Source organism: Dryobates pubescens, chromosome 36 (genome assembly GCF_014839835.1).
Source record: "Dryobates pubescens isolate bDryPub1 chromosome 36, bDryPub1.pri, whole genome shotgun sequence".
NCBI lineage: Eukaryota > Metazoa > Chordata > Aves > Piciformes > Picidae > Dryobates > Dryobates pubescens.
Window position 1 is genome coordinate 380,535 of NC_071647.1, and position 26,871 is coordinate 407,405.

Below are 26,871 nucleotides of genomic sequence, written 5' to 3' on the forward strand. Positions count from 1 at the left end.
GCGAGCCCAGGGCAGTCCTCACTTCGGACAGGCTCTCCGCAGCTGTGCTTTGCCGTTTAAGAAGTGGCTGAGCTGAGCTGAGCCGTTTCCGATCGTCACAGGAACTCCCAGGGCCTGATGTGGAAGCAGATGCTGCCTATTGTCATCCTTTGTTGTCCTGCCTGTGTCAGACAGATTTGCTTTGAAGCTGACTCTCACTGGTTCCTGTTTTGACTGCCTGCTCCACGTCCCTACAAAGAGCTCCGCAGCGGTGCTGGGGAATCTCTGGGACGTGACTGACCCTGGGTAGCTCTGGCTTGTGTTGGGAGAGCCAAACATCGAGTTCTGTCTGCCGCAACAAGGGCAGCAGGAACCTGTTTGCTGCAGAGGAGAGTGGGTCAGGCCTCCGCGGGCTGCTGGCCAGGCGGGGGCGATCCGGGGAGCTGCCGCTGGCTGCCTCTTGGCTTTCCCGGGAACAGCTCCGCGGTGGAAACTGACAGAGAATGACTCACGGCAGGGCGGCCTGGGGTGCGGCTGCTGCGTGCTCAGCGAGCAGCGAGTGAGGCGCTTCAGCTCTGCCGGGCGGCCGGATCCTGTCCTGGTGTTTGATCTGCTTTGATCCGGAGCGAGCTGCTTAGCCTGATGCATTTCAATTGTTCCCAAATGGGGAAGCAGAGCTGCAGAGACTGCTCTGAGGGCACACATTGAATAGGTAGAGAGCTCTGCTTGTGTCCTGTCCTGCCTAGAAAACTCCACAGAGATCTGTGGGAATCCACTCTGAGCAGATCTCCCTGGTGAGAAACAACAGCAGAGCCCTGGAGCTGCCTGCGGGGAGGGTTTGCCATGGAACTGACTCATCAGCAGCAAACACTGGAAATAAATCCTCAGGAAAGAGGTCCCTCCAGGGAAAAACAGGGCACAGAAAAGCAGCCTATTTAAAACTCGTGAGCTCATGGCCATTGTGGAAGTGCAGAGCGTTGCAGGGGTGCATAGAGCCCAGCTCGTGGTGCTGGGGGGGTGCAGCACCAGGGGAGAGCTGTCACATGCTGGAGGCCACAGGCAGGAAAGTGCTGACTCTGGTGGGCATTCAGCGTGCAACAATGTCCTGCACAGCTCTTTGTGCCCCCTGGGCTTCCCAGCTCCGTGCTGGGGATCCAGCGTTTCCCCCAGCAGGGCCTGAGGGAGGCTGTGAGCAGGGGGAGCCCAGTGCTGCCAAGTGTCCCTTCGATGTACCAGCCTGTGGCAAACTGCAGGGGCAGGATGTGCAGAGCCTGAACCACCTCTTGTCCAGGCTGCAGCCTCCCCAGTCTGCCCACAGCCCTGCAGCTGGGCCGGTGGAGCTGCTCTGCAGGGCTCCCTCCAGGAGTCTGGCTCCCTTGGGCTGAGCCAACACCACTGACATGAAATGGATCTCACCCAGGGTCACTCTCAAGTTCTGAACTTTCCTTCTCCACATTCTTGGTCCTGGCCCTGCTGGCTTGTTGCAGTCCTTGGTAGCACCTCCAGATGCCCTGAGGCAGTGAGCTGTCGGTGGCTCCACAAGCCATAGGCTTCTGCCAGCTGGGCAGGACTCTGAACTGCTTCGTGTTGATGCTGAGGTTAGAAGTTAGCAGAAGGACAATTTCTTGCCCATGCTTTGCTGTCCTGAGACAAGCAGGATCTGCTTTCCTGATGGAGCCTTTGGGCAGGCTCAGCCCTGCAGGGCCTGTGCTTGTCCCACACTCAGTGACTCAGTGATGGATGGGGGACTGCAGAGTCCAGAGGGGTTCAGTTTGTTCTTTCTGTGCTCAGACTGCCTGGGGCCGTGGTGCTCACTGCGGGGCCGGTGCCCACCTCCTGTGTGCATCCACACAGGGGCAGGGAGCATCTTTGTGATCCAGAAGTGTTGTGCCCTAACCACCAAATCCAAATGTCTGTGAGGTGTTGAAAATGAGACTCTGAGAGGCCTGAAAAAAAGCACAAACTCTTAACTGCTGGCAGAGGATCTGAACTTTGCAGCTACACCGAGGCGTGTGGCTGGTGGGAGCAGCTCCTTCAGCTCGCAGCCGTGCCCCGGGGTCTCGCCCAGCGCTTCCCCGGCTCCTGCGCAGGGTTTTTGTGTTTTCCTCCCATCCTCTCCCCGCCTCTGGACCGGGCTGGAGCAGGCGGCGATCCCCGGGCTTGCCGGGGCAGCGTTCGCCTCCCCAGCAGCCCTTGGGATCATCTGGCGGAGGGTTGGGTCAGCAGGGGCTTGGCAGCGGTGCTGCAGCCGAGGTGGAGTCAGCCAATGGCCTGAGCCTACGACGCTCCGCGGGGCACTTTTGGTGGCCGGCCCCGCAGGGCTCTGCCATTTGAACTGCGGCGCAGGCACCGCCGCGCTCCGCTCCTGGCGCCGCTCCCAGCGCAGAGCTGAGCCGAGCCTGGGGCTCAGCTTTCCCTGCGCTCTCCCTGCCTGACGGCGTCTGCGGGCTCCGCTGGCCAGGACTCCGGGGCCACCATGGAGGATACCACTCTGCAGATCATCGAACCGCCGACTGCTTCGGAGGCCTCCGAGGAGCAGGCTCCCGAGGAGCCGATCAAGCCCGATCAGATCAACGGCGTGATGGTGCTGACCCTGCTGGACAAGATCATCGGAGCGGTGGATCAGATCCAGCTGACCCAGACACAGCTGGAGGAGAGGCAGCAGGAGATGGACAGCGCAGTGACCAGCATCCAGGGGGAGCTGACCAAGCTGACCAAGGCTCACACCACCACCAGCAACACTGTCAACAAGATGCTGGAGAAGGTTCGCAAGGTGAGCGTCAACGTGAAGAGCGTGCGGCAGAACCTGGAGAAGCAGGCAGGGCAGATCAAGAAGCTGGAGGCCAACGAAGCAGAGCTCCTGAAGCGCAGGAACTTCAAAGTCATGATCTACCAGGTAAGGAGCTGCTGCCTGGCTTGGCTGTGGCCCGCCTGGGGGTGCACTCGTTGCTGAGGGCTTTGTCGCGCTGCGTGGTGGTTCCGCTGCTCACCTGAGCTCCCCTGGCTGTGGCAGCCCAAGCCGGGGTGGTCTGAAGTGGCTCTGTGACCCCCGAAGATGAGGGCTGAGAGCTGCTGCATGGAGCAGGAATTCTGATGGAGGTGGTGAGGGTGGCCTGGGGCCCTTGCTGCGTGGAGCAGCAGTGTCACAGCAGCCTGGCACCAGGCTACAGTAGCCTGACTGTGACGCTGGGCTGCAGAGGCAACAGGGACAGGGGGCTCTGGAAGGGGAGCTGAAGGTCTGCCTGCCAGCACCTCCTGTTGATGGGCAGCCTGAGCCTTGCTGCGTGCAGAGGGACGATCTTCAGGGCTGTGAGGTGCATCTGAGAGCTGTCACCCCAGCTGGGGTGAGCCTCATTGCCCAGGGCAGGCGGGTGGCAGGGCAGGCGCCGCTCCCCCAGCTCCTCAGGCCTGGGGCTGCTGGGGCAGATCCCACCTCTGCCTGCTGCAGCCCGTGGGGCTGGGATCTCCCAGCTGCCTGGTGTCAGTAACAGCTTTGCTTTGCCTGGTGCCCCTCTGCTGAGGTGGATTTTTCCTCTAATGTTAAAGAAGAGAGAGAGAGGACTAAGCTTCTGCCATTGCCCTTACCAGAGCAAGCTGTGCCGTGAGAGAAAAGCAACTCAGTGACTGACTGGGAGAGAAGCCTCTGGGTTAATAATAGACAGCCTCAGGGACAGCCAGAGACATCCAGTGCTGATCACGGGGGAGAGAGAAGAAAGACAGAAAAAAAAGGGACAATTCCTCTTCATAGGAGCTCTGAGGGGAGAGATGATCCTAACAGGCTCAGGAATGCAGTGAGCACAGAGCCCGTGGAACTGATTCACAGCTGAGGCATTTGTGCCTGAGGCTGACACCCTGCAGCCCACCCGCAGCACGGGGGCGACCTGACCACTGCTCTCCGTTTATTGCAAGCTCTTTGCAGGGAGGCTGACTCTGTCCTTGGGAAAACAGAATCACTCTGACTGTGCTGCTGGGGCAGTGAGCACTGCAGGATGAGCAGAGTGAAGGGCAGTGGTCAGCACAATGCTCTGTGGGCTGCAGCAGTGGCAGCCTCTGGGTGCTCTGGAAGCATCCTGACCAGGGGCAGTGTGCATGCTGTGAACTGCCCCTTTTGCTTTGCTGCTGCCTGTGAATGGGGAGCAGAGCCTGTGACAAAGCCAGCCAGGGGCACTGCTCTCCCTGCTGTGAGGACAGAGCAGCCCCTGGGAGCAGCAGCTGGCAGGGGAGCACGGCAGGGAGCTGTGAGTCACGGAGATGTTAGGGGAAAAGAAGTGATCTGTAACTTGGAAGTGTCCCAGCGTGGAGCCCGGCGTGGTCTGACTGCGAGGCCACAGAGCACAGCTGAGAGCTCTCTGGGTTTGCTCCGTGTGAAACAGAGGCTTCTGTGCCCTCAGGACAGCCCTGCTGCTGCTGCAGGACCTGCACAGCCTCGGCCCCAGGGTGGGCAGCAGCAGGCAGGGAGCTTGTGAGGGACACCGCAGAGGCAAGCAAAGGGCTCTCGCTCGTCTCTCAATCGGTGCTTAAGCTGAACCCCCAAACCCATGGCAAGCTTTGGGTGTTTGAGTTTGTCAGGAATGACATTAAAGGGGCTGAGTGAGGAGTGCTCAGCAGGGGCTGTCAGTCCTGACCTGCACGGTGGGAATTCAGCATCCAGGTCTGGATCACAGGGAATGCCCTGGAGGAGCTGGGATGTCCCTGCAGTCCTCTGCAGCTGCCCTCCTGCCTGCCATGGCAGTGGAGAATTTTGGGCCACAGACGTCTCCAGTGGTCCCAGCTGTGTCTCTGAGCTCCCTGGGCTCTCCCTGGGCTGGCAGATGAGGCTGCTCAGTGGCTGCTTTGGTCTGTGGGTTGCCCTGCGGAGAGGCCAACAGAAACCTGAATCCTGTGGCTTGGTGTAGGGAAAATAACCCACGGAGTGCAGGAGTCTCTCAGACTTGTTGCAGACCTTTTGGTCTGAAGCCTCTCAAGGCTCTGGAGGAACTCAGGAGTTTTGCTTTTGGCTTTGGGGGTTCTACTCCCTTTGTGTTTTCCTGGCAGGGGCAGGATTTTGGAGTTGGTGACAGGAGTGGAGCTTCCTCAGGCTGTGCACAGCGGACGACCAAACAGTCCCCTGGGTGCCCCTGCATCACCCCTCTGCTAACATCTCTCTGTGCCAGTGTTGAAGCTGCTGCCCAAACAGCTTCAGGCCTTGGGGCAGGAAGGACAGGGCTGAAAATGTCCTCTGGGGCGAGCCTGGAATGTCTGTGGCCGTTCCTCGCAGTGCCCAGTTTCCATGTGAGCCTCTTGCTCCCTCTCACACACTCTGGGAGCTGCCAGGAGCTGCTCTGGGTCCTGCCCGGGGCAGAGGTTTTTTCACCTCAACAAGGGAATTGGAGCTTAAGGGTAAGACCTGGCAAAGCAGCCCCAGATTCCCACAGCTCTTGGTTGTGAAGCCAAAGCAAAGGCTGCAGGCCTGGCAGCACCGGCTCCGGGATTTGCCTGCCTGGAAAGCCTGATGCCGAGTGGCTCCCTGCCCCCCTCAGCAGCCCTGGGGAACAGAGCTCCACAGTGTCCTTTGTGCTGCTGTCCCAGCTCTGCTCTTTCAGAGAAATTAGGACACCAACAAATCTGTCTGCAGCCTGACAAAACCCCAGCCAGGTGACTTCATCCCAGAGCTCCTGGGCTCGGGGGCAGGAATCTGGGGCTGGTTCCCAGGGCTCAGGATTAACCAGCGGATGTGCCCCGCAGGAGCTGCTGCCAGCCGGGGCAGTGCCAGGCTCGGGGCTGGGCGCGTGGCAGTGCTCACGTCCCCACGGTGCTGCTGCCCCCAGGCTGAGCTGCTCCCTGCCCGTGCTGGGGGCCTGGCACAGCCTGGCAGGCACTGCCAGGCAAGCACCTGCAGCCCCGCGCTGAGGGTGGAGTCCCTGTGGTGCTCTGGGCCTGTCCTGGAGGCTGCTGTGGGCACTGGGCTCAGGGAGGTCTGGCTGGTGGTGCCCAGCTTTGTCTGGTACCAAGAGAGGGCTCTTTGTCGGCAGCCTGCGGCCAGGCTGCTGCCCACACTCCAGCCATGGGGGTCCTGGGGGGCTCCTCTGCTCCTCAGGTGGCTGCTGAAGCCCAAGGAGCTGTGGGAGCTCTCTGGCCAGGGTGAGAGCAGCACAGAGCCTGAGCTCAGGGTGAGAGTGGGCAGGGCTGGGACAGCAGTAGCCCATAAATAGCACAGCTTGGCTGCTGTGCCACTCTGTGCCTTATAGGGACAGAGCCACAGGGTGCTGAGCCCGGGGGGGCTCAGACCCACTCGGGAACGCCGCAGCCTGGGAGGCTGGGCCTTGCACTGCCTCATTTTTAGACCTGTGCCCCTCAGAAGAGAGCCTGGCAAAGCCCAGGAGCTGTGATGGGCAGGGAGCACAGGGCATGCAAGGCAGCCCCAGCCCTGCACCCACCCAGCCGCTCTCCACTTCCCCGAGGCAGCACCAGCTGCCCCGGAGGCAGCCAAGCCCACACTGGAGGAATGTCCCCGGGGGAGGGAGAGGAACAGTGCCCAGCTCAGTTCCTCTGGGCTGCCCTGCTGCACTCAGCTGTTCTCCATCCACTGGCAGGGGCACAGCATTAGCACCCCGCGGTGAGAGCAGCCTCCCTGCGCTCTCCTTGGACTCTTCACAGCAGTCTGAGCCTTGCCAGCTGCAAGGTGAGACGGAGACAAAGCCCAGAGCCGGAGATGCTCTGTGTCAGGGAGGGAAAACCAAATATTTAGGATGAGAAGTCTCAGGATGTTTAGCTTTAGGTAAGGATGCCGAGGTCAGGACCAGCACAGGTCTGTCTGAAGCAAACTCCACGCTCCCTGGAGAGCTGCTCGGAGCTGGCTCAGGGCTGGGACAGCTTCAGCCGGGAGGAGCAGCCCCGAGAGCGAAGCCAGCTGGGAACAGGGCTGTCAGGGGAGGCAACCCCCCCCTGCCCTCTGCAGTCTGTTCCGTTGTTTCCTGCACCTCTGCCTTTCTCTGACTCACTCCCAGGCGAAAGCCCTGTGCCAGACGCAGCCCTGCCCTCCCCTGCTCTTCCCTGCCGGGTTTGGGCCAGCTCCAGCGCGGTGCCAGGCTGCTGGTCCCGGCTGGCTGTGGAGGGGCTGCAGCCTCTCGGGACATAGCTCCCAGGACACAGGGTAAGGGGACACGCCTGGAGCAGGAACGTGCCCAGGAGGCTGTGCCAAGAAGGTTGCACAATACTGAAAGCTGCGGAGGGCAGGGCTGGCCGGGGGGTGCTGCCTGCGAGGGAGCAACTTTATCCTTCCCCGTTACCTAATCCCCAGCTATTGCTTTCCCCCCTCATACTTTAGAGCTTTTCCATTGTCTCAGCAGCATTCTTTGGTGATTTCTTGCTGCAGTCTTCTCTCTAGGACTGGAGGTGTCTCTGTGTGGACCTCCTGGCACTGCTGCAGCTCAGATCTGTCCAGCTTTGGAATGTCGGAGCCGAGGCCGTGCCCAGTTCTGCGCTGAGCTTTGCTGTGCCCCTGGTGCAGCCTCTGCAAGCTGCTGGGTGGTGGCTGCCTCCATCTCTCCAGTTGGTGTGGCAGGAGACATGAAGGGAGGGGTTGAGTCTCTGCTCACAAGCCCACAGGGACCAGCAAGGGCTGCTTTGGGCTGCACACAGACACAGGTGCAGGGCACTCTGTGAGCAGCAGCATGGCTGGAAGCAGGATCTGGCCCTGTGGGGGTGTTTGATGTAACCACAGAAAGGATTCTGCACCTCCTTTAGGGAAGGATTCTTCCTTCTGATGAACCTTCACTGACTCTCTTTTCTCTCCAGTTTTCCTACCTGGCTTCTCCCCTCACTAACTGCTTCCTGTGCCTCTTCTCTCTGCCTGCTCCCACGCTAATCCAGATGACTCTGGGTGCTATTGCTGCTCAGATTCCTGGTGGGACCAGGTGGGTTCTCCCCTGGTGCCTCCTCCCAGGGCCATCCCAACGCCCTTTTCCTCGCCCTAGCCACAGAAGATGCCAGGGGTGCGCTTGGAGGCCTCGCCGGGGACTGCCCTGTGAGCAGCTGGGGAGCTGCCATGGCCCAGACCAGCAGAAGACAGCGAGGAGGCAGCAGTGCAGGGCTCAGCAGGAGTCCCCATGAAGATCATTTGGATCCTCTTCTGGAGCTCTGAGAGCTGATTCTGGAGCCTTTGTCTCTGCCTGCTTGTGGCTGCTGCCAGCCCACAGCTCTGCAGTGCTTCTGCTGCTGCCTGCTGCGGTGCATGGTGCAGAGCTGTGGTTTTGTCTTGGGTGTTACTGGACTTGCCATGTGCTGCCTCTGTGCCCTGGCAGGCAGGAGTTGCTCTGTGGCTTGTGTGAAGGGATGGCAGGCAGGGGCAGGTGGCTCTGCTGGTGCCAGCTGTGGCTGGGCAAATCCTCCCTGTCCTCTGAGCCTCAGTTTCTTCCTCTTCAACAGGGCCTGGTAGCACCTCCCTTGTTGGGCTTCTTGTAGGGTTGAGCTTGTGCTTGTGAAATGGTTTGGAGCTGCTGTTTAAAAGAGTTAAAATAGACAAAAGAGAGGCAGAGAGCAGAGCCTGTGCCCAAACCTGCAGCTGTCTGAGGGGAGCACCTCAGCCCCCAGCCCTGCTCAGCCCCAGTGCTGGTCATGGGGGGCTGGGCTCCTGCACAGGCTGCAGCTGGAGCAGACTTCATCTGACACTTGCCTCATGCCACCAGAGCCCTGTGGCAGCAGGGTGCCAGGTCACCATGTGGCTACTGCAGAAATGTCAGCTGGGCCAGGCAGTGGGAATGGCCTGGCCTGGGAGCTGGGCAGAGGTCATCCAGTTATTCCTTAGCCCAGGAACTGGAGGCTCTGTGGGAAGCTGCCCCAAGGGGAGGGAGTGAGGGGACACTAACAGAGGCAGGTTTGGGTGACAGCAGTGGCATTGTCCACAGCAAAATCTGCTCCCACAAGCCACAGACCCCTGTACCCCAGGGCTCTGCTGGTGCTTGCCAGGGGTGCTGCTGCCCAGGAATAGCTGAATGCTCCCTCTCAGAGCGCTGGGGAGGAGGCAGCACAGAAAAGCACAGCATGGCAACAGAGCAGAGCCTTTGCTCTCCTGGCAGGGCTCAGCCTCACCTGGGAGGCTGCTTGCTGCCCAGGTGCTTCTAATCCTCCCTCAGTCTCCCCTAGGCCAGAGCTTGTCTGCCCTGCCCAGGGCTGGCATGGCACCGGGCATGCTTCCAGCTCCAGCTTGCCTGGCAGCAGCTAGGATCAGCCCTTCTGGGCCAGAGCAGAGCCTGGGGATGTGAGCTGCTGGTGTCCTGCATGTCAGAGCTGCATGTGAGCCAGGCTCAGCTCTGCTGCTGGGATTGTGTTGCAGCAGCTGAAGGAGATGAGCTGCAGCTGTGGCTGGCTCCTGTGTGTGAAACCTTCCATTAAACCTTCAGGCTGGAGGTGGCTGTGGCTGGCAGTCCTGGGGCTCTGGGCTCCCACAGGCTCACGGCAGGAGCCCTGGCAGCAGCCCAGGGACCCTTCCCGAGCTTCAGGAGCGCTCCCCAGGTGCTGCTGGTTCTGCAGCTCCAGAGGAGCTCTGCTGGGCTGGGAATGCCGCTCAGCTTGGTGCCTCCTTGGCCTTTTATAGGGCAGGGGAATGTTTACTTCTGTTGTAGCAACCGACCTGCCCCTGGGGCTGCCTGGGCACTCAGTGCCAGGGAGCTGCGGCTGCAAAACCCTGGCAGAGAAAGAGCCCTTCATGGAGGCCTCTGCCCACAGATCTCACAGCCCAGAGCTGTTTGAAGCAGCAGCACAGAGCAGCCAGCACCTGGCAGCTGGTAGCCAGCTGGGTACAGGCACCGGGGCCCCTGCGGGCACCCACAGGGACTTCAGATGGACTGACCCAGTCCCATTGGCTCTGCCAGCTCAGGGCAGCTCCCCAGAGTCATGAGTTTGTGCCAAGAGGGGTGGCAGGGCTGTGCCAGCCCCGGGGCGGGGGGGGGGCAAATGAGTGATAGAGAAACAGACCCTGGACTGGAGCTGGGCCTTGGGGCACATGGGAGGGCAGCAAGCACAGCCCCAGCACACCCACACTGCCTGCCCTGCTGCTGGGCACAGCTCTGCTTTGGGCACAGAGCAGGAACAAAAACCTCCAGAGCAATCCTGTGTTCCCCTGTCTGTGCCAGCTGGATCTGAGCTGCCCTGGGGAACAGAAGGGGTTTGCATCACTGCCTGGGGCAGGGTTTGGACACCCCGTGGGCAGGAATGCCGAGAGCCAGAGCTCTGGACTCGCCCACTGCCAGGGTCAGTGTTTTCCCAGCACAGCTGGTGGAGTGCCTGGCCTGGTGAGTCACCAGGGGAGGAGAGTGCAGAGCCCATGGGACCTGGCCCCGGGCAAGGGTTTGGGTGGCAGCCGCCCCTGGGCCTGGGATGGGTCCCGATTGTGCCAGCCAGGTCCTGATGTCCCACAGGCAGACCTGCTGTGTCTGCAGGCACGTTCTGCCCACCCTGGGCAGCTTCCCTTCTCCATGGGTGAAACCCTTGGTGGCATTTGGGCCAGGCCTGGGTGCGGGGCCAGGCACAGGGGTACTGAGCACACTCGTCCCCAGCGAGACCTGCCAGGGCTGCTGGAGTGCTCCCAGCGGCGGTGCCCTGCGCCAGCCGGGGCAGGGACAGTCCCCACATGCAGGGGGACTCCATGCAGCAGCCGTGGAGCTCCCGGGGTGGTGTCTCTGCAGACATGTTCTGGGGCGAGGGCTGATCGGTATCTGGGTGTGCAGAATGTGGCCCCCGTCCAGCGGCAGCCGTGCCAGGCAGGGGATGCCTTTGTTCTGGCTCATTGTGTTGACTCCAGGGAAGGAAGTGGACGGAGTTCCTGATGTTCTGGCTGGCGGGGCAGGGTCCCCCGAGCCTCTGGGATTGCTCCAGCAGGTGTTGTTGTGGAGAGCGGGAGCCCGGCCCCGCGTGGGTGTGCTCCGAGCTGGCCTCTGAGCGCTGTGCATTGTTCTGGCCTGCAGTGGCCGACGGAATGAAGAAAACATCTGCCGGCCGCTGGGGACCGGAGCTGCGAGCCCAGGGTGAGGAGCTGCGGAAGGTGGAGCCTGCAGCCCTGCCGGAGACACCCTGCGGGGCCCGGGGCGGCTCTGCGCCTGGCACCCCCGGGCCCGGGGAAGCGGAGTCGCTGCTGGTGTTTGCCACGCTCGGAGCACTGAGGGTGCCCCAGGCTCTGTCCCTGATTCCACTGGGCTGTGCCGCTGCCAGTGCTGCGCTGGGATCCCCCTGCTCCTGCATGGCTCAGGGCTGGCTCCTGCTGCCCAGGCTGCCTCTACACCTCAGCCCAGCAGCTCCGTGGGTTAGCCCACCCGAGCAGCGAATTTCCGAGGCGTGGGCGGCAGCTGTGGCTGGTGCAGTGCTGAGCTATTTCCAGCCTGTCCTGGGGACAGGGAGGTGACTCCTGGCAGCGGGGACGCACGCCCTGTGCTGCCGGCGTGAAAACCAATCCTGCCGCAGAGCCGTGCCTCTCGCTGGGCACATGCTTGTCCTCTGCCCCTGGCATCGGAGACTCGCCTGACCGGGGAGAAGCTGAATGAACTCACCCTGAGCCCGGCCGGCGCAGCCCTGCGGCCGCTGTACCCCCCGCGCTCAGATACAGCCGGGACACATCCCCTGCCGTATTGCCCAGCGGAGAAGTGGCACAGACGGGGCAGCTGCTGCACCCCAGGGAGTGCCCAGCCCCACACCTGCATCCTGCAGGCGCAGAGCAGGGTGGCCACGCCAGCCGGTGCCAGCCTGTGCTGCCATCTGCACCCTGCTGAGCCTCGGGCACGGTGGGCAGGGCCCTGGCCAGGCTGGAGACCTGCGGGTGGCCGGTGGGCTTACAGAGAAAAGCAGAGCGGGAGGAAAGCTGTGGGCTGGAGGCGGGGGGCCCCCGCTGGCACCGGAGGGCGCTGGGGCCACGCCGCTCTGTGGGGTCCCTGTGCCTCGTCACGGCATGGGGGCGGCTGTCCTGGGAGCTGGGGGTGTGTGGTGGCCAGATCCTGGGATGGAGATGGACCCGGAGGGAACAGGAGTGTGACCCGGGCAGGGGAGGGAGGGAAGCCTCCAGCTTCAGGGCCGCTCTGTCGGCACCGCTGGAGCCAGGGGCGGCTTTGGAGCCAGCCCAGAGTGAGCAGAGCTGCTGGAGCTGAGCGCAGACACCGCAGAGCCCCGGGCAGAGCAGAGCCTCCCCGCAGACACTTTTTGGGTGCCCTCCGGGAGGGTGAGCTGAGGGGGCTGAGCCGGGCCCGGCGCCGCCCGAGGCTGTGCCGCCCGGGCTCGGTGCGCGGCTGTGCCGGGCTCGGGGGTGGCTCCCGGGCCAGGCGTTTGTGTCTCACGGGCTCCGCTCTGTGTCTTGCAGGATGAAGTGAAGCTGCCGTCCAAGCTGAGCATCAGCAAGTCTCTGAAGGAGGGTGAGAAGCTGGAGAAGGAGGGTGAGGGCGAGGAGGTGCAGGTGGGTGAGGACCATGCCGAGGAGGACCACATCCAGCTCTCCTCGGATGAAGAGGTGGAGATTGAAGAGATTATTGAGGAGTCCCGGGCGGAGCGCATCAAGAGGAGCGGCATGAAAAGAGTGGATGACTTTAAGAAGGCTTTCTCAAAGGAGAAGATGGAGAAGACTAAGCTAAAGACCAAGGAAAACCTGGAGAAGACCCGGCACAACCTGGAGAAGACTCGCCATAACCTGGAGAAGAGGATGAACAAGCTGGGCACCAAGATTGTGACTAATGAGAGGAGAGAGAAGATGAAGACCTCTCGGGACAAGCTGAGGAAGTCTTTCACTCCTGACCACACCATCTACGCCAGGTCCAAGACAGCTGTCTACAAAGTGCCACCCTTCACTTTCCACGTCAAGAAAATACGAGAGGGCGAGGTGGAAGTGAAGGCCACGGAGCTGGTGGAGGTCGGCGGAGAGGAGGGAGAAAACTCGGATCTGCTGCGCGGGGAGAGCCCCGAGGTGCACACCCTGCTGGAGATCACCGAGGAGTCGGACGCGGTGCTGGTGGACAAGAGCGACAGCGAGTAGAGGCGGGGCCGGGCGGCGTCTGCAGTGCCCTCTGCCCTGCTGCCCCGGGGCACTGCGCACGATGCCTCCCTCCTGCCCCCGGAGCCGCCCCCCGCCCGCTTGGCCGCGGTGGTTTTGTATCTTCGCTTTAGCACACACAGGGCACACAGGACTCTTCCTCACACTGTTGAATCACCCTCGGAGACCATTCCTGCCTGAGAGCCGCCCGGCGCCTGCCCGCGGGCACCCTGCCCAGCTGCAGCGTGCTGAAGGCAAGAGGAGGGCTGCACACCTGCAGAGCTCCAGCGTCCTCCATGTGCAAAGCCCTGGTGTCAAGACAGCTCTGTGCTCTGCACCCCACCCTGCTTCCTGTGCCAGGCAACGTGCCCACCGCTGCAGGCACCTGGCTGGCCTGGCAGCACTTGCAGAGGGCAGAGGAGCTGCCGTGCCCCTGGTGCACGAGGGAAGAGCCCAACGAGTCCTGCTGGTGGACAGAGGGTGGGTGAAGCTGAGCCATCAGCAGCGCCACAGCAGCCACCACCAGCTGTGGCTGGGCTCCCAGTGGGGTGTGGGATGTGCCGAGGCCATGTGAGGCTCTTCACTGTCAGAGCAGCCTTGACACCAGGTCAGCGCCAACCTTGAGTACTTCTGAGCATCTGCTTCCTCCCAAGGCCCCAGCACAGCTCAGGCTCATGCCCATGTCCTGCGCTTTCCTCCCCATTTCTCACGTTCTGCAGCCGTCCCCTGCAGCCAGGCAGCACCAGGGTAGCACACTGCAGCTTCAGGGCACTGCCCTGGCACTGCTCGGGGTGGCCACACTGTGAGGGAGCCGGCAGTGAGGCAGGAGCTGCCTCGGCCGCTTCCCTGGGGGGCTGTGGCTGCGCCCAGGGGGCTGATCCTGGAGGCAGGGAAGGGATGGAGCCCGTGTGCTCACCCCACCTGCGTGCCAGGCTCAGCCCTTGCCTGCTGCGCAGCCACTTTCCTCCCCATCCCGTGCCCCCCAGGGCTGCTCTTGCCAACCTAACTGAACACATAAATTTGCTTTTCCTCGCAGAATTATTTTCCTTTTTATTGTCCAGTGCACCCAGCCTGGCCCCGGCCCGGGGCCGCATCCTGGTGCCCACGCCGCTGGGGCCTGCGTTGGCACCTGGGACACCCCCGGAGAAGGAGCACCCACGCCGGTCCCCTGTGCCAGGCAATGGCAGGCTGGGGGCAGCTGCAGGCAGCCCTGAGACACCAATGACCCTGAGGCTCCTGCTCCGGGACAGGAGGCACCGGCTCTCGGCTGCCCACAGGTCCTGCCAGGCCTCCTGCCGGCGGGCTGGTGGGTCCCAGCCCAACATCAGCCCCAGCCCGTGGGTCACCTCCCCACGGAGCCTCCGACCCGCGGCCGGTTCTCCCGTGATTGTTCCACGTAGGTCGGGGCAGCCGGTGCCGAGGGCGTGGGCCCCGGGGCCGCTCCGCGGCTGCGTCCCGGAGAGCAGCACAGCAAATAAAATCTCTTTTGTAAACCACCAGCGTGCGGCTCCTGCGTGGCGTGTCCGGGTCCTCGTGTCCCGTGGAGCAACTTGAGGCTGTTTGCTCTTGACCTATTGCTTGTTTCGAGGGAGAAAAGACCAACCCCAGCCTGTCTCCTCCCTCCCTCCAGGGAGCTGTAGAGAGCGATGAGGTCTCCCTCAGCCTCCTCAAGACTTAACCCCAGTTCCCTCAGCTGCTCCCAGCTTCGTTGCCCTTCTCTGACACGCTCCAGCCTCCCAATGTCCGTCCCAAAACTGACCCCAGGGTGCGCGGTGTGCCCTCTCCAGTGCCCAGTCCCGAGGGACGATCGCTGCCCCGGTCCCGCTGGCCACACCATTGCTGATCCAACCCGGGATGCTGCTGCCCTTCATACCCGCTCGGGTCACTTCCAGCCGGTGCTGACCACCCCCGCCCGCGCAGTTCTGTTCCGCCGGGTCCTTCCCAGCCCCTCTGCCGCTCCCGCAGCGCTCCCGGTTCGCCGTGTCCCTGGCGCAGGAGCGGGTCCCTGTCCACGCGGGGGCGCTGCGGGGCGCGGTGCGGCGCGGGCGCTGCCCCTTTAAGAGGCGGCGGCGGCGGGCGCTGACGTCAGCCGCTGACGTCAGGCGCTGCCCGGAACTCGGAGCGCTTCCCGCGCGGCGCTTCCCGGCAGCCCCCGCCCCCCCGCGCCCGCCCCCGGCCCCGCAGCGCTCGCGGCGGGAGGCGGCGCCGTCCGGGAACAGCCGGCAGGGGGCAGGCCCCCCCCGCGCCGGCGATTGGCCGCCGGAACCGGTGCCTCGCGGGGCCGCGCCGCCATTGGCTGCGCCGCGCGTGACGCGGGGGCGGGGTCGCGCGCTGCAGGGTTCCCGGCACTCGGGCAGGGTCCGGACGCCAGCGTCGCCGGCACCGGGAGCCGCCGCCCCGCCCCGGATCGTCGGTGAGAGCGGGGGGGACACCGAGAGGCTCGGCCGCGGCTGGGGCCCGTTAGTGCCGGGCCACGGGAGATGGTTGGCACCGGGGCGGTGGGTGACAGGGCTCGGGGCGCGGTGGCAGGGCGCCGGTGTCCCCGGGGGGCCGGCGCTGCTCACCTCGGTGGAGCTCAGCCAGGGGAGGGCGGCCGAGCGGCCGGGGGCAGGGTGGGTACGGCCGCTGCCGCGGCGGGGCCGCTCCCGCAGCGCCTCTGCCCCGTGCTGTGCTCCGGCCGCTCGCGGGGGCCTTTCCGGCAGCCGCCCCGCGGGGCGGGACCGTCCCTGTCGCCGGGCCGGAGCAGCGGGGCGCCGATGGTTTCACTTTCGGCAGCTCAACCCCGCTGTGGCCTGTCCCGGCGGCGGGGCCGAGCCCGGTGCCACCGTGAGCCCGGCAGCAGGTGAGGGCCGCACCCCGTGCTCCCGGAGAGCCCTAATTAGGGAGCCGCTGATTGACCTAATCCCGGGGGTTGGCTGCAGGAAGGATTTCTTTGCTTCCCACTGCTCCCAGCAGGCACAGAGCAAATCCCTGCGGGGCAGGGGCAGCTCCCAGGGGCTGGTAGGGCTCCCCGGGACCCCCAGGCACCGGCGTGGGGCTGAGGCAGGTTCAAGAAGCACCGGAACGCAGCGGGAGCCTGGATGTGCTCCTTGGGCAGCGAGTGGCCGGAACGGCAGGGCCAGAGGAGCTGACGCCCGGCCCAGCCTCAGCGAGGCCCCACACAGGCTGCTCGGGGGGGTGACTGCAGGGTGCCCCCTGGGCCACAGACGTGGGGCTGCCTGAGCAAGGATGCCCTGTGGGGTCGGGCAGCACTGCCCTGTTCCTGCCGTGCTGCCCATCAGCTGCCCCCCTGCAGCACAGTGCACACCGTCCCTGCCCAGCATGGCCACTTCTGCTGTGCACCTGTGGCAGCCACAGGCATGGCTCTGGCTCAGGTCAGGAGGAGCATGAGCTGGGCACGGGTGCCCAGGGTGGTGGTGCCAGTGCCAGGTGTTGGATGGCCCTTGGAGAGTGGCGGAGCGGCGATGCAAAGCAGCCAGCTGTGGGATGCAGGCTGATCGGGGACCTGGCACTGTGGCCGTGAGGTCACCCAGAGCCTGCCCCACGCTGTCCCTGCTGCCTCTGCGAGCCCTGCAGGTCCTGCAGTGCTGCTCCCAGCCACAGGCCTGGCTGTGGAAACGCTGCCAGGGGCCCAGCCAAGCCCTCCCCAGAGCCTTTTCACAACTCACTCTGCCTGCAGCGCTGAAGCTGCTCTGTTGCTGTGGAGCAGGTTTCCACCAGCCTGCTGATGGTTGTGTGGAAGCAGGGCAGCAGCTCCTGTGACTTGCTGGTGGCATCTGCTGTGGTACTCCTGCTGGTGACAGCTCCCTGAACGTCGTGACCTGTGCGACACTGCCGGTACGGGAGCCTCCTGCTGTGGCCTCGCAGGCACGGGAGAGCCACAGGCCGTCCGGGGCTCTCGGGGGTCACTGCTGCTTGTTGTCAGAGCTGTTCCCAGGTGCATCCCAGAAACGGGAAGCAGCCAGGAGGCAGCTGCGGGGTTGCTGCAGGGCAGCAGCCGTTCCCGTGAGTCCAGGGGCTCTGCCGAGCTGCCAGCCCCGCTGCAGAGCTCGCCCGGTTCTCGTGCTCTGCCCTTGCAGGGGAGCTAAAGAAAGATGAACTTTAGCGCTCCAGCTACTTTTAGCAGCTCTGCTCCTAGCGTGTTTACCCCTGGGCTTGCATCATGCAGTGCCTGGCCCTGGCTGCTTCACTTGCTCCCTGGCTGCCTTCCAGCGGCGGCAGGAGGGGCGAACCGCAGCGACGGGCGAGCCCCGCGCCGCCGGAAAGGTTCAGCCCTGAGATCTTTAAACCCAGCTGGAGGAGGACCTTGGCGGCGGGGCCGGCCGGGGGTGAGGAGCCTCCTGTGTGGGGCTTTGGGGCTGGTGAGATCAGAGCGTCCCTAATACGGTGACTGTGACAGCGCAGGGTGTTGGAGGAACCCTTCCCTCCGGGACAGGCATTGCAGGTCCGGTCAGCGGCGTGCGGTGCAGGGGCCCCGCGGGGCGCTGGCTTCCTGCGGCCGTGGAGCATGCGCCGCGCCGGGGAGAGTCTGGGCTGCCACCGTGGCTGTCCCGCAGCTGTTGGAGGCTGCGGCCGGTCCCCGGCCAAGTGCCGTCGCACGGCAGCCTGGGAGCTTCGCCTTCCGCTGCGGGCTTGGCCCCAGCGCTGCCCCGGCGTGCCCGGACTGCGGCTTCCCTGTGGCTCGGATCAGGGGCCAGGGAAGGGGCGTCTGGCTCAGCTGCTGCAGCCCGGTGGGGAACGCCTGTTCCTGAGCCACGCCGCGCTGGTGCCGCAGGCGCTGCCCGGGCGCCGGCTCCGGTGACACCGAAGCAGCGACCTTCCAGCACCAGTCCCTGGCCGCCCGCTCGGGGCTGGGGACGCTGCGCTGGCAGGGGCCGGGGCAGCCGCTGCTGTTTCCGGAGGGGCTGGCGAAGCACCACCCTGGGGCTGCCTTTACGGTGGTGCAAGAGGAAATGAGGTGGCTGAGCTCACCGCAGGCAGAGGACTCTGGTGGCCTGGAGCTTCTCAGCTTCTTGCCTGGCCTGTGTGTTTGTTGGGATTTTCCCCCCAGAAGCAGCAGCTCCACACGGGTCAGGATGCAGCAGCAGCCTCCAGGACCAGGCTGTGGGCACCCTTGCAGCTGCCTGTGTGGAGGGAGGGACCCCTGGGCCACTGCAGCCCAACCCGTGGCTAGCGAAGAGCTGAGGCTGCTGTGAAGTGGGGGCTGTGATGCAATACTCTGAGCTGTGGCTAACAGCCTGGCCTGGCCTGCAGCTGCAGCAAAAGCTCTGAGGGGGCAGTGCCCTTGTCGCAGCCAGCTGGGTCTCACTGCCAGGCTGGGGCAGTGTCTGTTGTTTACAGGCTCTTGGCTGGGCTGTGTCTGCCTCCTCCCTGCCCTGCTGATAGGCTGGGCTCACGTGGTGTCGGAGGGGTGCACCCCGGGGCTGGTGTTCAAGGTTCAGGCCTGGGGATGTTGCTGCTGTCTCTGGGACTATTCAGTGCTGTGAAGGTCTAAAAACCTCCTTAACTCCACCTCAGGTGCCAGTGCCTGTGTCCCAGCCCGCTGCAGGCTGTTGCCCTTTTCCCTCTTACAAAGAGCACCCAGAAACGTGGTGGAGGCTGAGGTGCAGCAGAGCTCAGAAGAGCACAGCACAGAGGGGTCTGAAAGCCTCGGGGGGCAGAGCTCTGCTGCGTGGGGCCACGGTGGAGCAGCTTCTGGTGCTGGCTCCTTGGGGCTGCCCCAGTGATGGTTTGCTCCCCACTGGCTCTGGTACTGGTGCTCTGTGGGATGGAGCCCAGGACCTGGCTGGGGGCTGCTGTCAGCCCCCTTGCCTGCTCCAGAGGCATTGTCTGTGCCAGACACTGGCACCCTGGCTGCCCGCCTGTCCCCACATCCCAGCTGGCACCAGTGCGTCGCTCCCTGCAGTGACCTGCGGGAGAAGCAAAGCTCCCTGCAGGGACTGATTCTGCCGGGGCAGCGCTCTGGGCCTCGCCGCCGCCCCCTCCTCAGCGTCGGGTCGATTCCCATCGGCAGGCCAGGCCTGAGCCCAGACCTGCTCCTTCCTCCTTTCTGCCGCTTCCTGGCAGTCTCCGCCTTCCGCTTCCAGTAAGCTCCGCGCTGCTCCCCTGCCTCCCGCGGCAGAGGTGGGCTGGGGCTGCCTGGCCCGAGGGGGCCTGGAAGACGTCGGCACCAGAGGTCATGGCCGGGTCCTGCTGAGCAGGCAGGAGGGAGCCTGGAGACTGCAGGGTGCCAGCCCTGAGCAGCCCCTTGCCCGTGTGCCAGGTCTCTGGAGCTGGCCAGGATGGCGCAGTGGAACCAGCTGCAGCAGCTCGACACGAGGTACCTGGAGCAGCTCCACCAGCTCTACAGCGACAGCTTCCCCATGGAGCTCCGGCAGTTCCTGGCCCCCTGGATCGAGAGCCAGGACTGGTAAGACCTTGTGAGATGCCAGTGTGGGGGCTTTGCTTGGGACACCCTGGGGGGCAGCAGGTCTGGAGGAGCTCTGCTGTTTCCCTGGGATCTTGGTGCTGTGGGCTGGTCTGCCCCTGGAGCTCCTGTGTCACAAAGGGGAGCAGGGAATGGACTGCTGCGAAGCAGAGGGGTTCCCAGAGGAGTTCCCATCCAGGGCTGCCCCACGCCTGCCTCTGTTGTAGGGGAGGCTGGCACAGAGCCCCAGTTCCTGGATCCTGTCCAGAGAGCACGTGGGGCTGATGAGGTGCTGGTGTGCGCTGCCTGCCTGAGTGCCAGGCTTTGTGCCCGAGTCCCAAACCCCTCTGTGCCCTGCTCCTGTGGGTGCAGTCCAGGAACTCATCCAGAGGCATGAAGCAGGTCAGGCCTGCTCTGGTGCAGGGTAGGAAGGTGGCTGCCACGTTGGGCTGCACAGGGGGGCAGTGGGCACGAGGCACCCTGCCCCGTGCCCGCACCCAGGCCTGTGCCCCTTGGCGCAGGGCGTACGCTGCCAGCAAGGAGTCCCACGCCACGCTGGTGTTCCACAACCTGCTGGGGGAGATCGACCAGCAGTACAGCCGCTTCCTGCAGGAGTCCAACGTCCTCTACCAGCACAACCTGCGCCGCATCAAGCAGTTCCTGCAGGTGAGGCTGGGAGGCGCTGGCGGGGGGGGAGCCTGTGGGGGTCCAGCAGCTCCTGGGCACAGCTTAGGACCCACAGCCCTGTGGGGCGGGCGACCCCCGGAGCCGCCCAGTGCCCGCTGACCGCGGGGCTCTGCACCCCCAACAGAGCAGGTACCTGGAGAAGCCGATGGAGATCGCCAGGATCGTGGCTCGCTGCCTGTGGGAGGAGTCCCGGCTGCTGCAGACGGCTGCCACTGCAGCCCAGGTCAGTACTTTGGGTGCCCTGGGGCCGTGGCTCCCCTGCCCAGCAGCCTGCTGGGGCTGTAGGGCAGCTGCAGTCCCAAGCCCCTCACGTGGGGCCAGCTGCTTTTGCTGCGGTCCACCTGCAGGCTACTCTGGGCAGCAGCTGCTTCCTGCTGCAATGTGGCCTGGGTGCCCCTTGCTCAGGGTGGCATTAGCTTGGAGCATCTGTCCCTCTTACCCCTGCACTGGTGCTGCCAGCAGCTGGCTGCGTGGGTGTTTCTTACTGAGGGGATGAAGACCCTTCCTACCAAATCCCCTCAGGCTGGGTTGTGACCCTGCTCTGATGCCCTCCTTGCCCCCTCTGCAGCAAGGGGGACAGGCCACGCACCCCACAGCAGCTGTGGTGACAGAGAAGCAACAGATGCTGGAGCAGCACCTGCAGGATGTGAGGAAGAGGGTGCAGGTAGGTGTCTGCTGGGCTCCTCTGCCACTCTCCTCCATGCTGATTTGGTGCTGGGGTAGATCCATATCTCTTGCCTTGCAGGATCTGGAGCAGAAGATGAAAGTGGTGGAGAACCTCCAGGATGACTTTGATTTTAACTACAAGACTTTGAAGAGCCAGGGAGGTAATGGCAGCTCGTTAGCACCTGGCAAATAGTCTGTGCCCTCAGGGCATGTTCCTGCCCTGCTGCCTCCTCCCCACCAGCAAGGTGGCTCAGGCTGAGGGCATTGCCTGGCACGTGGAGAAACCTCCAGCAGGTTTCTGCCACTGCTGCTGCCTCCAGGGGAGCTGAAGCAGAGCTCTGCCTGGGACAGGACGGGGGTGGCAGTGCTGGGTACAGGGCAGAGCCAGGCAGGGGCCTAGGGGGCCACGGGAGGCAGTGGCTTTCCAAGGGGGCTGCTGCTTGGCAGAGTTTTGTCTGCACGGTGCTGGGGAGGGTGGGAGGGGCGCAGGGGGTCCCAGTGCGTGGCTGAAGCTCTGCCCTCTGTGCAGACATGCAGGACCTGAATGGGAACAACCAGTCTGTGACCCGGCAGAAGATGCAGCAGCTGGAGCAGATGCTGACCGCGCTGGACCAGATGCGGAGGGTGTGTGGCGGCCACCCCACACCCCTGGGTGCCCCCTGGGCGCGGGTCTGCGGCTCCTGCACGGCCAGAACCCGGAGCAGTGCTGGGGTGACAGCCCTGGGCTGCCTCCCTCGTGAAGGTGGGGTGCAGCTGCCCGAGGGTGACGGCTGCGCTGTGGCTGCGGCAGGGCATCGTCAGCGAGCTGGCAGGGCTGCTCTCCGCCATGGAGTACGTGCAGAAGATGCTGGCAGACGAGGAGCTGGCGGACTGGAAGAGGCGGCAGCAGATCGCCTGCATCGGTGGCCCTCCCAACATCTGCCTGGACCGCCTGGAGAACTGGTAGGGGCTGGCTGGGGGTCACAGCAGTCCCTGGAGAGGAGGCAGCTGGGCACCTGCACTGGGGACGAGCTCTTTGCCTCTGGGAGCCTCCTTGCAGAAGGGCTTCTGGTGCCGGCAAGCGTGAGCAGACCCCGCGAGCTGGGCTGCTGGCACTGGAATGGTTTGCCCCAGGCTGTTGTGAGAAGTTCTTGTTCCTGCTGTCCCTCTGCAGAACCTGCAGGTTTCTAGAATGTGGCCTAGGAAAATGCCCTGGGCCAGGCACCACAGACCTCTTCTGTGCTCTGCCTGTTTGGCATCAAGCAGCCTCCTCTCACACCCACCAGGGCAGAAGAGGGCTCTGCAGGCTGCAGCCATGCTGAGCTCAGCAGGCAGAGCTGACCCTGCCTCTTCTGCTCCCCTAGGATAACCTCCCTGGCTGAATCTCAGCTGCAGACCCGGCAGCAGATCAAGAAGCTGGAGGAGCTGCAGCAGAAGGTGTCCTACAAGGGCGACCCCATCGTGCAGCACCGACCCATGCTGGAGGAGAGGATCGTGGAGCTGTTCCGCAACCTGATGAAAAGGTGCTGAGGGCTGGGAGGGAGCCATGGCACTTCCCTGGGCAGCAGGGTGGGCAGGGAGCGTGCTGGGCCAGGCCTCGGGCTTGACTTTGGTTCTTGTGCCCTTCCCTGCAGCGCTTTCGTGGTGGAGAGGCAGCCCTGCATGCCCATGCACCCCGACCGGCCCCTGGTCATCAAAACCGGCGTCCAGTTCACCACCAAAGTCAGGTGGGTCACTGCCCCCTGGTCCTGCAGCACAGGGTGGCACAGTGGGGTCCTGATCCTGAGGGGTGCTGGTATGGATCCAGCCCCCAGCTTGCCTAGGGAGTCCTGGTGCAGTCCAGCTGGAGGAGCTGGGTGAGGCGACATCCCCTTGGGCTCCATGGTGTGGGGCATGTGGGCAGCACTGCTGTCTCTCCAGCTGTGCTCTGTGCCAGCTGCTGAGCTGGGGGTGCTGGTGAGTGCAGGACCTTCATGCTCTGCATTTGCTGACCCTCTGCAGGCTGTTGGTCAAGTTTCCAGAGCTCAACTACCAGCTGAAAATCAAAGTCTGCATTGACAAGTGAGTGCTGCGCTGTGCCAGCGTGCTGGGGGGCACTGCTGAGGGGCACTGCTGAGGGGCACTGCAGTGGGACTTGTTCCTCAGCTCTTGGCCCAGGCCCCATCCCTGGGGCCAGCCTGACCCCCAGTCCAAGGGGAGGGTGCAAGGGTGATGCTGGCTCCCAAGGGTTCGTTCCCACGGTGGGGACAGCCTCAGGAGCCTGTGGGACTTGATGTTGTGGTGCAGCCATGACCCTGTCTCCCCTCTTCCTTAGGGACTCTGGGGATGTTGCAGCACTTCGGGGGTAAGTGCAGCCTTCTGGAGGGTTCTGCTTTCAGCCCTGGCAAACATCCCACTGCTTGCTGGCTCTGGGAGGGTCCTGTCAGCCTCATCTCTCTGCTCTGCCAAGGTCCCGGAAGTTTAACATCCTGGGGACAAACACCAAGGTGATGAACATGGAGGAGTCAAACAATGGCAGCCTCTCGGCAGAGTTCAAGCACCTGGTAGGTTCCCTGAGCTCTTGGGCTGCTGCTGTTGGGGCTCTGACCCTCGTGGTGTGGCTTCAGCTCCTTCCTTGTCCCTGCAGACCCTGCGGGAGCAGCGCTGCGGCAACGGCGGCAGAGCCAACTGCGATGTGAGTGCTGGGGCCGGGGCTGGCAGAGCCCTTTGGCAGCTCTGCCCCTGTTGAGCCACGAGGGGGCTGGCCAAGGAGCACCCCTGGCATTGCTGGCAGCTGCCAGAGCGGTGCTGGCCATGCAGAGCTGAGCAGCAGTGCTGGGGCTGGTGGCCTTGTGCCTGCTGCCTGCTCACCAGGGTCTGTGCTGCCCCAGGCCTCACTGATTGTCACCGAGGAGCTGCACCTCATCACCTTCGAGACCGAGGTGTACCACCAGGGGCTGAAGATCGACCTGGAGGTGAGCTGTGGCTTAGTCACTGCTGCAGGCCTGGGAGTGGAGGGCCCTGGGAGATGTCCCAGCCTTTGGTCACACCCTGTCTTTGCAGACCCACTCTCTGCCTGTGGTGGTCATCTCCAACATCTGCCAGATGCCCAACGCCTGGGCGTCCATCCTGTGGTACAACATGCTGACCAACAACCCCAAGGTAGGGCCTGGCTGTGGGGCTTGGGCTCTGGGGCCAGGTGGGCAGAAGGGAGCAGGGCTGGGGCAGGGGCTGGCCCTGCTTCTGCCCCACGTGCTGCTCAGGGCTGTGTTTGTTCTCCCTTGTGCAGAATGTGAACTTCTTCACTAAGCCTCCCATCGGGACCTGGGACCAGGTGGCAGAGGTGCTGAGCTGGCAGTTCTCCTCCACCACCAAGCGTGGCCTCAGCATCGAGCAGCTGACAACCCTGGCAGAGAAGCTCCTGGGTAAGCTGGTGCCAGTGTCCTGCCTGTCCCTGCTGTGCCCTGAGCAGGATCCTGTGGTCTGGGAGGGGAGCTGAAGTCTGCAGTCTCTTGGTGGTGCCCCAAGCAACACAAACCTTGGGCTGCCCCTGGGAGTGGCATCTCTGGAAGAAGAGCTCCAAATGTTGATGTCCCCTGCCAGGGCCAGGCGTGAATTACTCCGGCTGCCAGATCACCTGGGCCAAGTTCTGCAAGGTCAGACTCCCACTCTTGCCCCAGCACTCCCCTTGGCTCCTGCCTTCCTCCAAGACATGCTCTCAGCATGTTCCCCCCTCTCCCTCAGGAGAACATGGCTGGCAAAGGCTTCTCCTTCTGGGTCTGGCTGGACAACATCATTGACCTGGTGAAGAAGTACATCCTGGCGCTGTGGAACGAAGGGTGAGCCTCGGCCCGCGGCGCTCCAGGGGCTCCTGCTTGGGCTGGGCCTCACAGGGACCCCCTGAGGCCTGTCCTGATGGGGCAGGTGGTGCCCGGGCCCGGGGCAGGTGGTGCCTGGGATGCTTTTGCTGCCCAGGTCCTGTTGGGTGTTGGGAAACTAAACTGGCAGAGGCTCTGCTGGCAGCCAGGCCAGGCCCTGCTGCAGGTGCCCACGGTGGGCTCTCTGCCCTGCCCCCAGGTACATCATGGGCTTCATCAGCAAGGAGCGGGAGCGTGCCATCCTCAGCACCAAGCCGCCGGGCACCTTCCTGCTGCGCTTCAGCGAGAGCAGCAAGGAGGGTGGCATCACCTTCACCTGGGTGGAGAAGGACATCAGTGGTACGTCCTGTGCCCGCTGCCCTGGCTCCAAAGGGGCTTGGAACCCCCTGCTAGGGCACTTGGTCCTTGTTCTGCCAAGCCCTCTGCCTCTCCGAGCCTGGCTGCCCTTTGCTGGTCCTTGCCCATTGGCTGCCCATGTGGCACTGAAGCCACCTGGCAGGTTCCTGTCCTGCCCCGTGGTCTGCCAGGTGCCTGCTGAGGGACAGCCCCCAGCCAGTCCTGGCCTTGCTGCTGGGGTGCTTGGGGAATGCCTTTGCCTGTGGCTGTCCTGCCCTGGGTCTGAAGCCTCCTTGTACAGGGAAGACCCAGATCCAGTCGGTGGAGCCCTACACCAAGCAGCAGCTGAACAACATGTCCTTTGCTGAGATCATCATGGGCTACAAGATCATGGATGCCACCAACATCCTGGTGTCCCCCCTGGTGTACCTGTACCCAGACATCCCCAAGGAGGAGGCCTTTGGGAAGTACTGCCGCTCCGAGAGCCAGGAGCACTCCGAGGCCACCGACTCAGGTAGTTGTTGGCTTTCTGTGCTGCTGCAGAGCTGTGCCGTGGGGCAGAGCTGGCACCAGGCAGGATCCTGTGCCGGTCCTGGAGTGCACAGGCAGTGTGGGGCTGGTGGTGGGGTTCCATGGGGCTCAGGCAGTAGGGATTGCTGCTGTCTGTGGGGCTCCCCCTCTGCAGCTGGTGACTGGCTGCTCCCTCCCCTGCAGGTGCTGCTCCGTATCTGAAGACCAAGTTCATCTGTGTCACCCCGTGAGTGTCCCTGGGCTGGGGGTGCTGGGGAGGCATCTGTGTGCTCAGCCTCATGTCAAGGGGGGATTCCTTCCCACCACTGCCTGGCCTCGGGGCATGGAGCAGCCATGGGGCTGAGCCAGGCTGCAGCTCCTGCCCTGGCTGCAGCAGCTCTCCCCTTCCTGGGGCCCCTTTCCTCCGGAGAGCTCTCGGGAGGGGCTGTGCCCAGCATGGGGCCCGGCGGGGGGGAGCAGGGGGTGTCTGGCCAGGTCCTGACCCCGGAGGGCTCTGTGCTTCCCCCCTGGACAGCACCACCTTCAGCAGCACCATCGACCTGCCCATGTCCCCACGCACCCTGGACTCGCTCATGCAGTTCGGCAGCGGCGACGGCGCGGAGGCCAAGGCCGGAGGGCAGTTTGGTGAGTCTGGGGGCGCAGCACCGGGGGGGCCTGGCTGTGGCTAGCCCTGGGCCCTGCAACCTCCTCTGTGTCTCCCCACAGAGTCGCTGACCTTCGACATGGAGCAGACCCCGGAGTGTGCCTCGTCCCCCATGTGAGGAGCTCTGCCAGGGCTTGGGCTCCTGAGCCGCGCTGGGCCGGGGTCCCTGCTCCGGTTCTTTGACCCAAACCAACCCTCCTGCTCCAGGGTGCTGCCACTTGGCTCTTGGGGGAGGGGGGATGAACCTTTTTCTATGTCCTTCCATAAGGGTTTTTTATTCTTGTGTTGCTCATCCAAGTGCCTACCGGCTCTGGCTGCAGCCCTGCTTGCTGCCAACGCTGCTGCTGCCCACTGCTGCCTCCCTGCCTGCCAGGGCCCCAGGGCTGCCTCCAGATGCTTGAGGGGTTTGGCTGCTTCTGGCTCTGCACCCTTGCAAGAGGGCTGAGGCCTCTCTTCTGCCTTGGGCCAGGAGGAGTAGGCAGCTTAGAGCTGTGCTGAGGGGTCCTGGGCACTGCCAGGGCTGTGCTGGCAGCAGAGGTTTTGGTGCTGCCTGCTCTTGCTCCCTGCTCCTGCTGTGGGCACAGATCTGGCTGTCCTCGGCAGCCCCAGGGCAGGGACGTGTGCCCACACCAGCATCTGTGCCTTGGGGCTGTTCTGGGACCTAGGTATGGCCATAGAGGCTGCCCAGCCATGTCTTGCCCTGGGGCCAGGCCTGTGCCAGGAGCAGGGCTGTGCCTCCATCTCTGCACAGGTTTTAGACCCCTTGGACCCCACGGGAGGCTGCTGGGTCCTGTGTGACCTG

At 64.0% G+C, this 26,871-nt stretch overlaps 2 protein-coding genes across 3 annotated transcripts; both read left to right on the top strand.

Moving 5' to 3' along the window:
- The first annotated feature begins 2,172 nt into the window (after positions 1–2,172).
- On the top strand, positions 2,173–13,878 carry CAVIN1 (caveolae associated protein 1). Its single transcript, XM_009910898.2, has 2 exons — positions 2,173–2,875; positions 12,302–13,878. Exons 1-2 carry the CDS (start codon positions 2,456–2,458, stop codon positions 12,965–12,967), a joined length of 1,086 nt encoding a protein of 361 aa, XP_009909200.2. The 5' UTR covers positions 2,173–2,455; the 3' UTR covers positions 12,968–13,878.
- Positions 13,879–15,283: 1,405 nt separating this feature from the next.
- On the top strand, positions 15,284–26,450 carry STAT3 (signal transducer and activator of transcription 3). 2 transcript variants are annotated; one of them, XM_054176723.1, is made up of 24 exons: positions 15,284–15,377; positions 19,227–19,373; positions 19,892–20,036; positions 20,182–20,280; positions 20,626–20,721; positions 20,803–20,884; positions 21,253–21,347; positions 21,514–21,665; positions 22,067–22,225; positions 22,337–22,429; positions 22,704–22,763; positions 23,017–23,046; positions 23,152–23,245; positions 23,329–23,376; positions 23,573–23,656; positions 23,745–23,843; positions 23,971–24,106; positions 24,285–24,337; positions 24,426–24,520; positions 24,759–24,898; positions 25,197–25,412; positions 25,610–25,652; positions 25,941–26,050; positions 26,132–26,450. In XM_054176723.1, exons 2-24 carry the CDS (start codon positions 19,246–19,248, stop codon positions 26,185–26,187), a joined length of 2,313 nt encoding a protein of 770 aa, XP_054032698.1. In that variant the 5' UTR covers positions 15,284–15,377; positions 19,227–19,245; the 3' UTR covers positions 26,188–26,450. The 2 variants fall into 2 exon arrangements, with proteins under 2 accessions (XP_054032698.1, XP_054032699.1); XM_054176724.1 differs by lacking the exon at positions 15,284–15,377 and having other exon boundaries at positions 18,904–19,373; positions 25,197–25,409.
- The last annotated feature ends 421 nt before the right edge of the window (positions 26,451–26,871 follow it).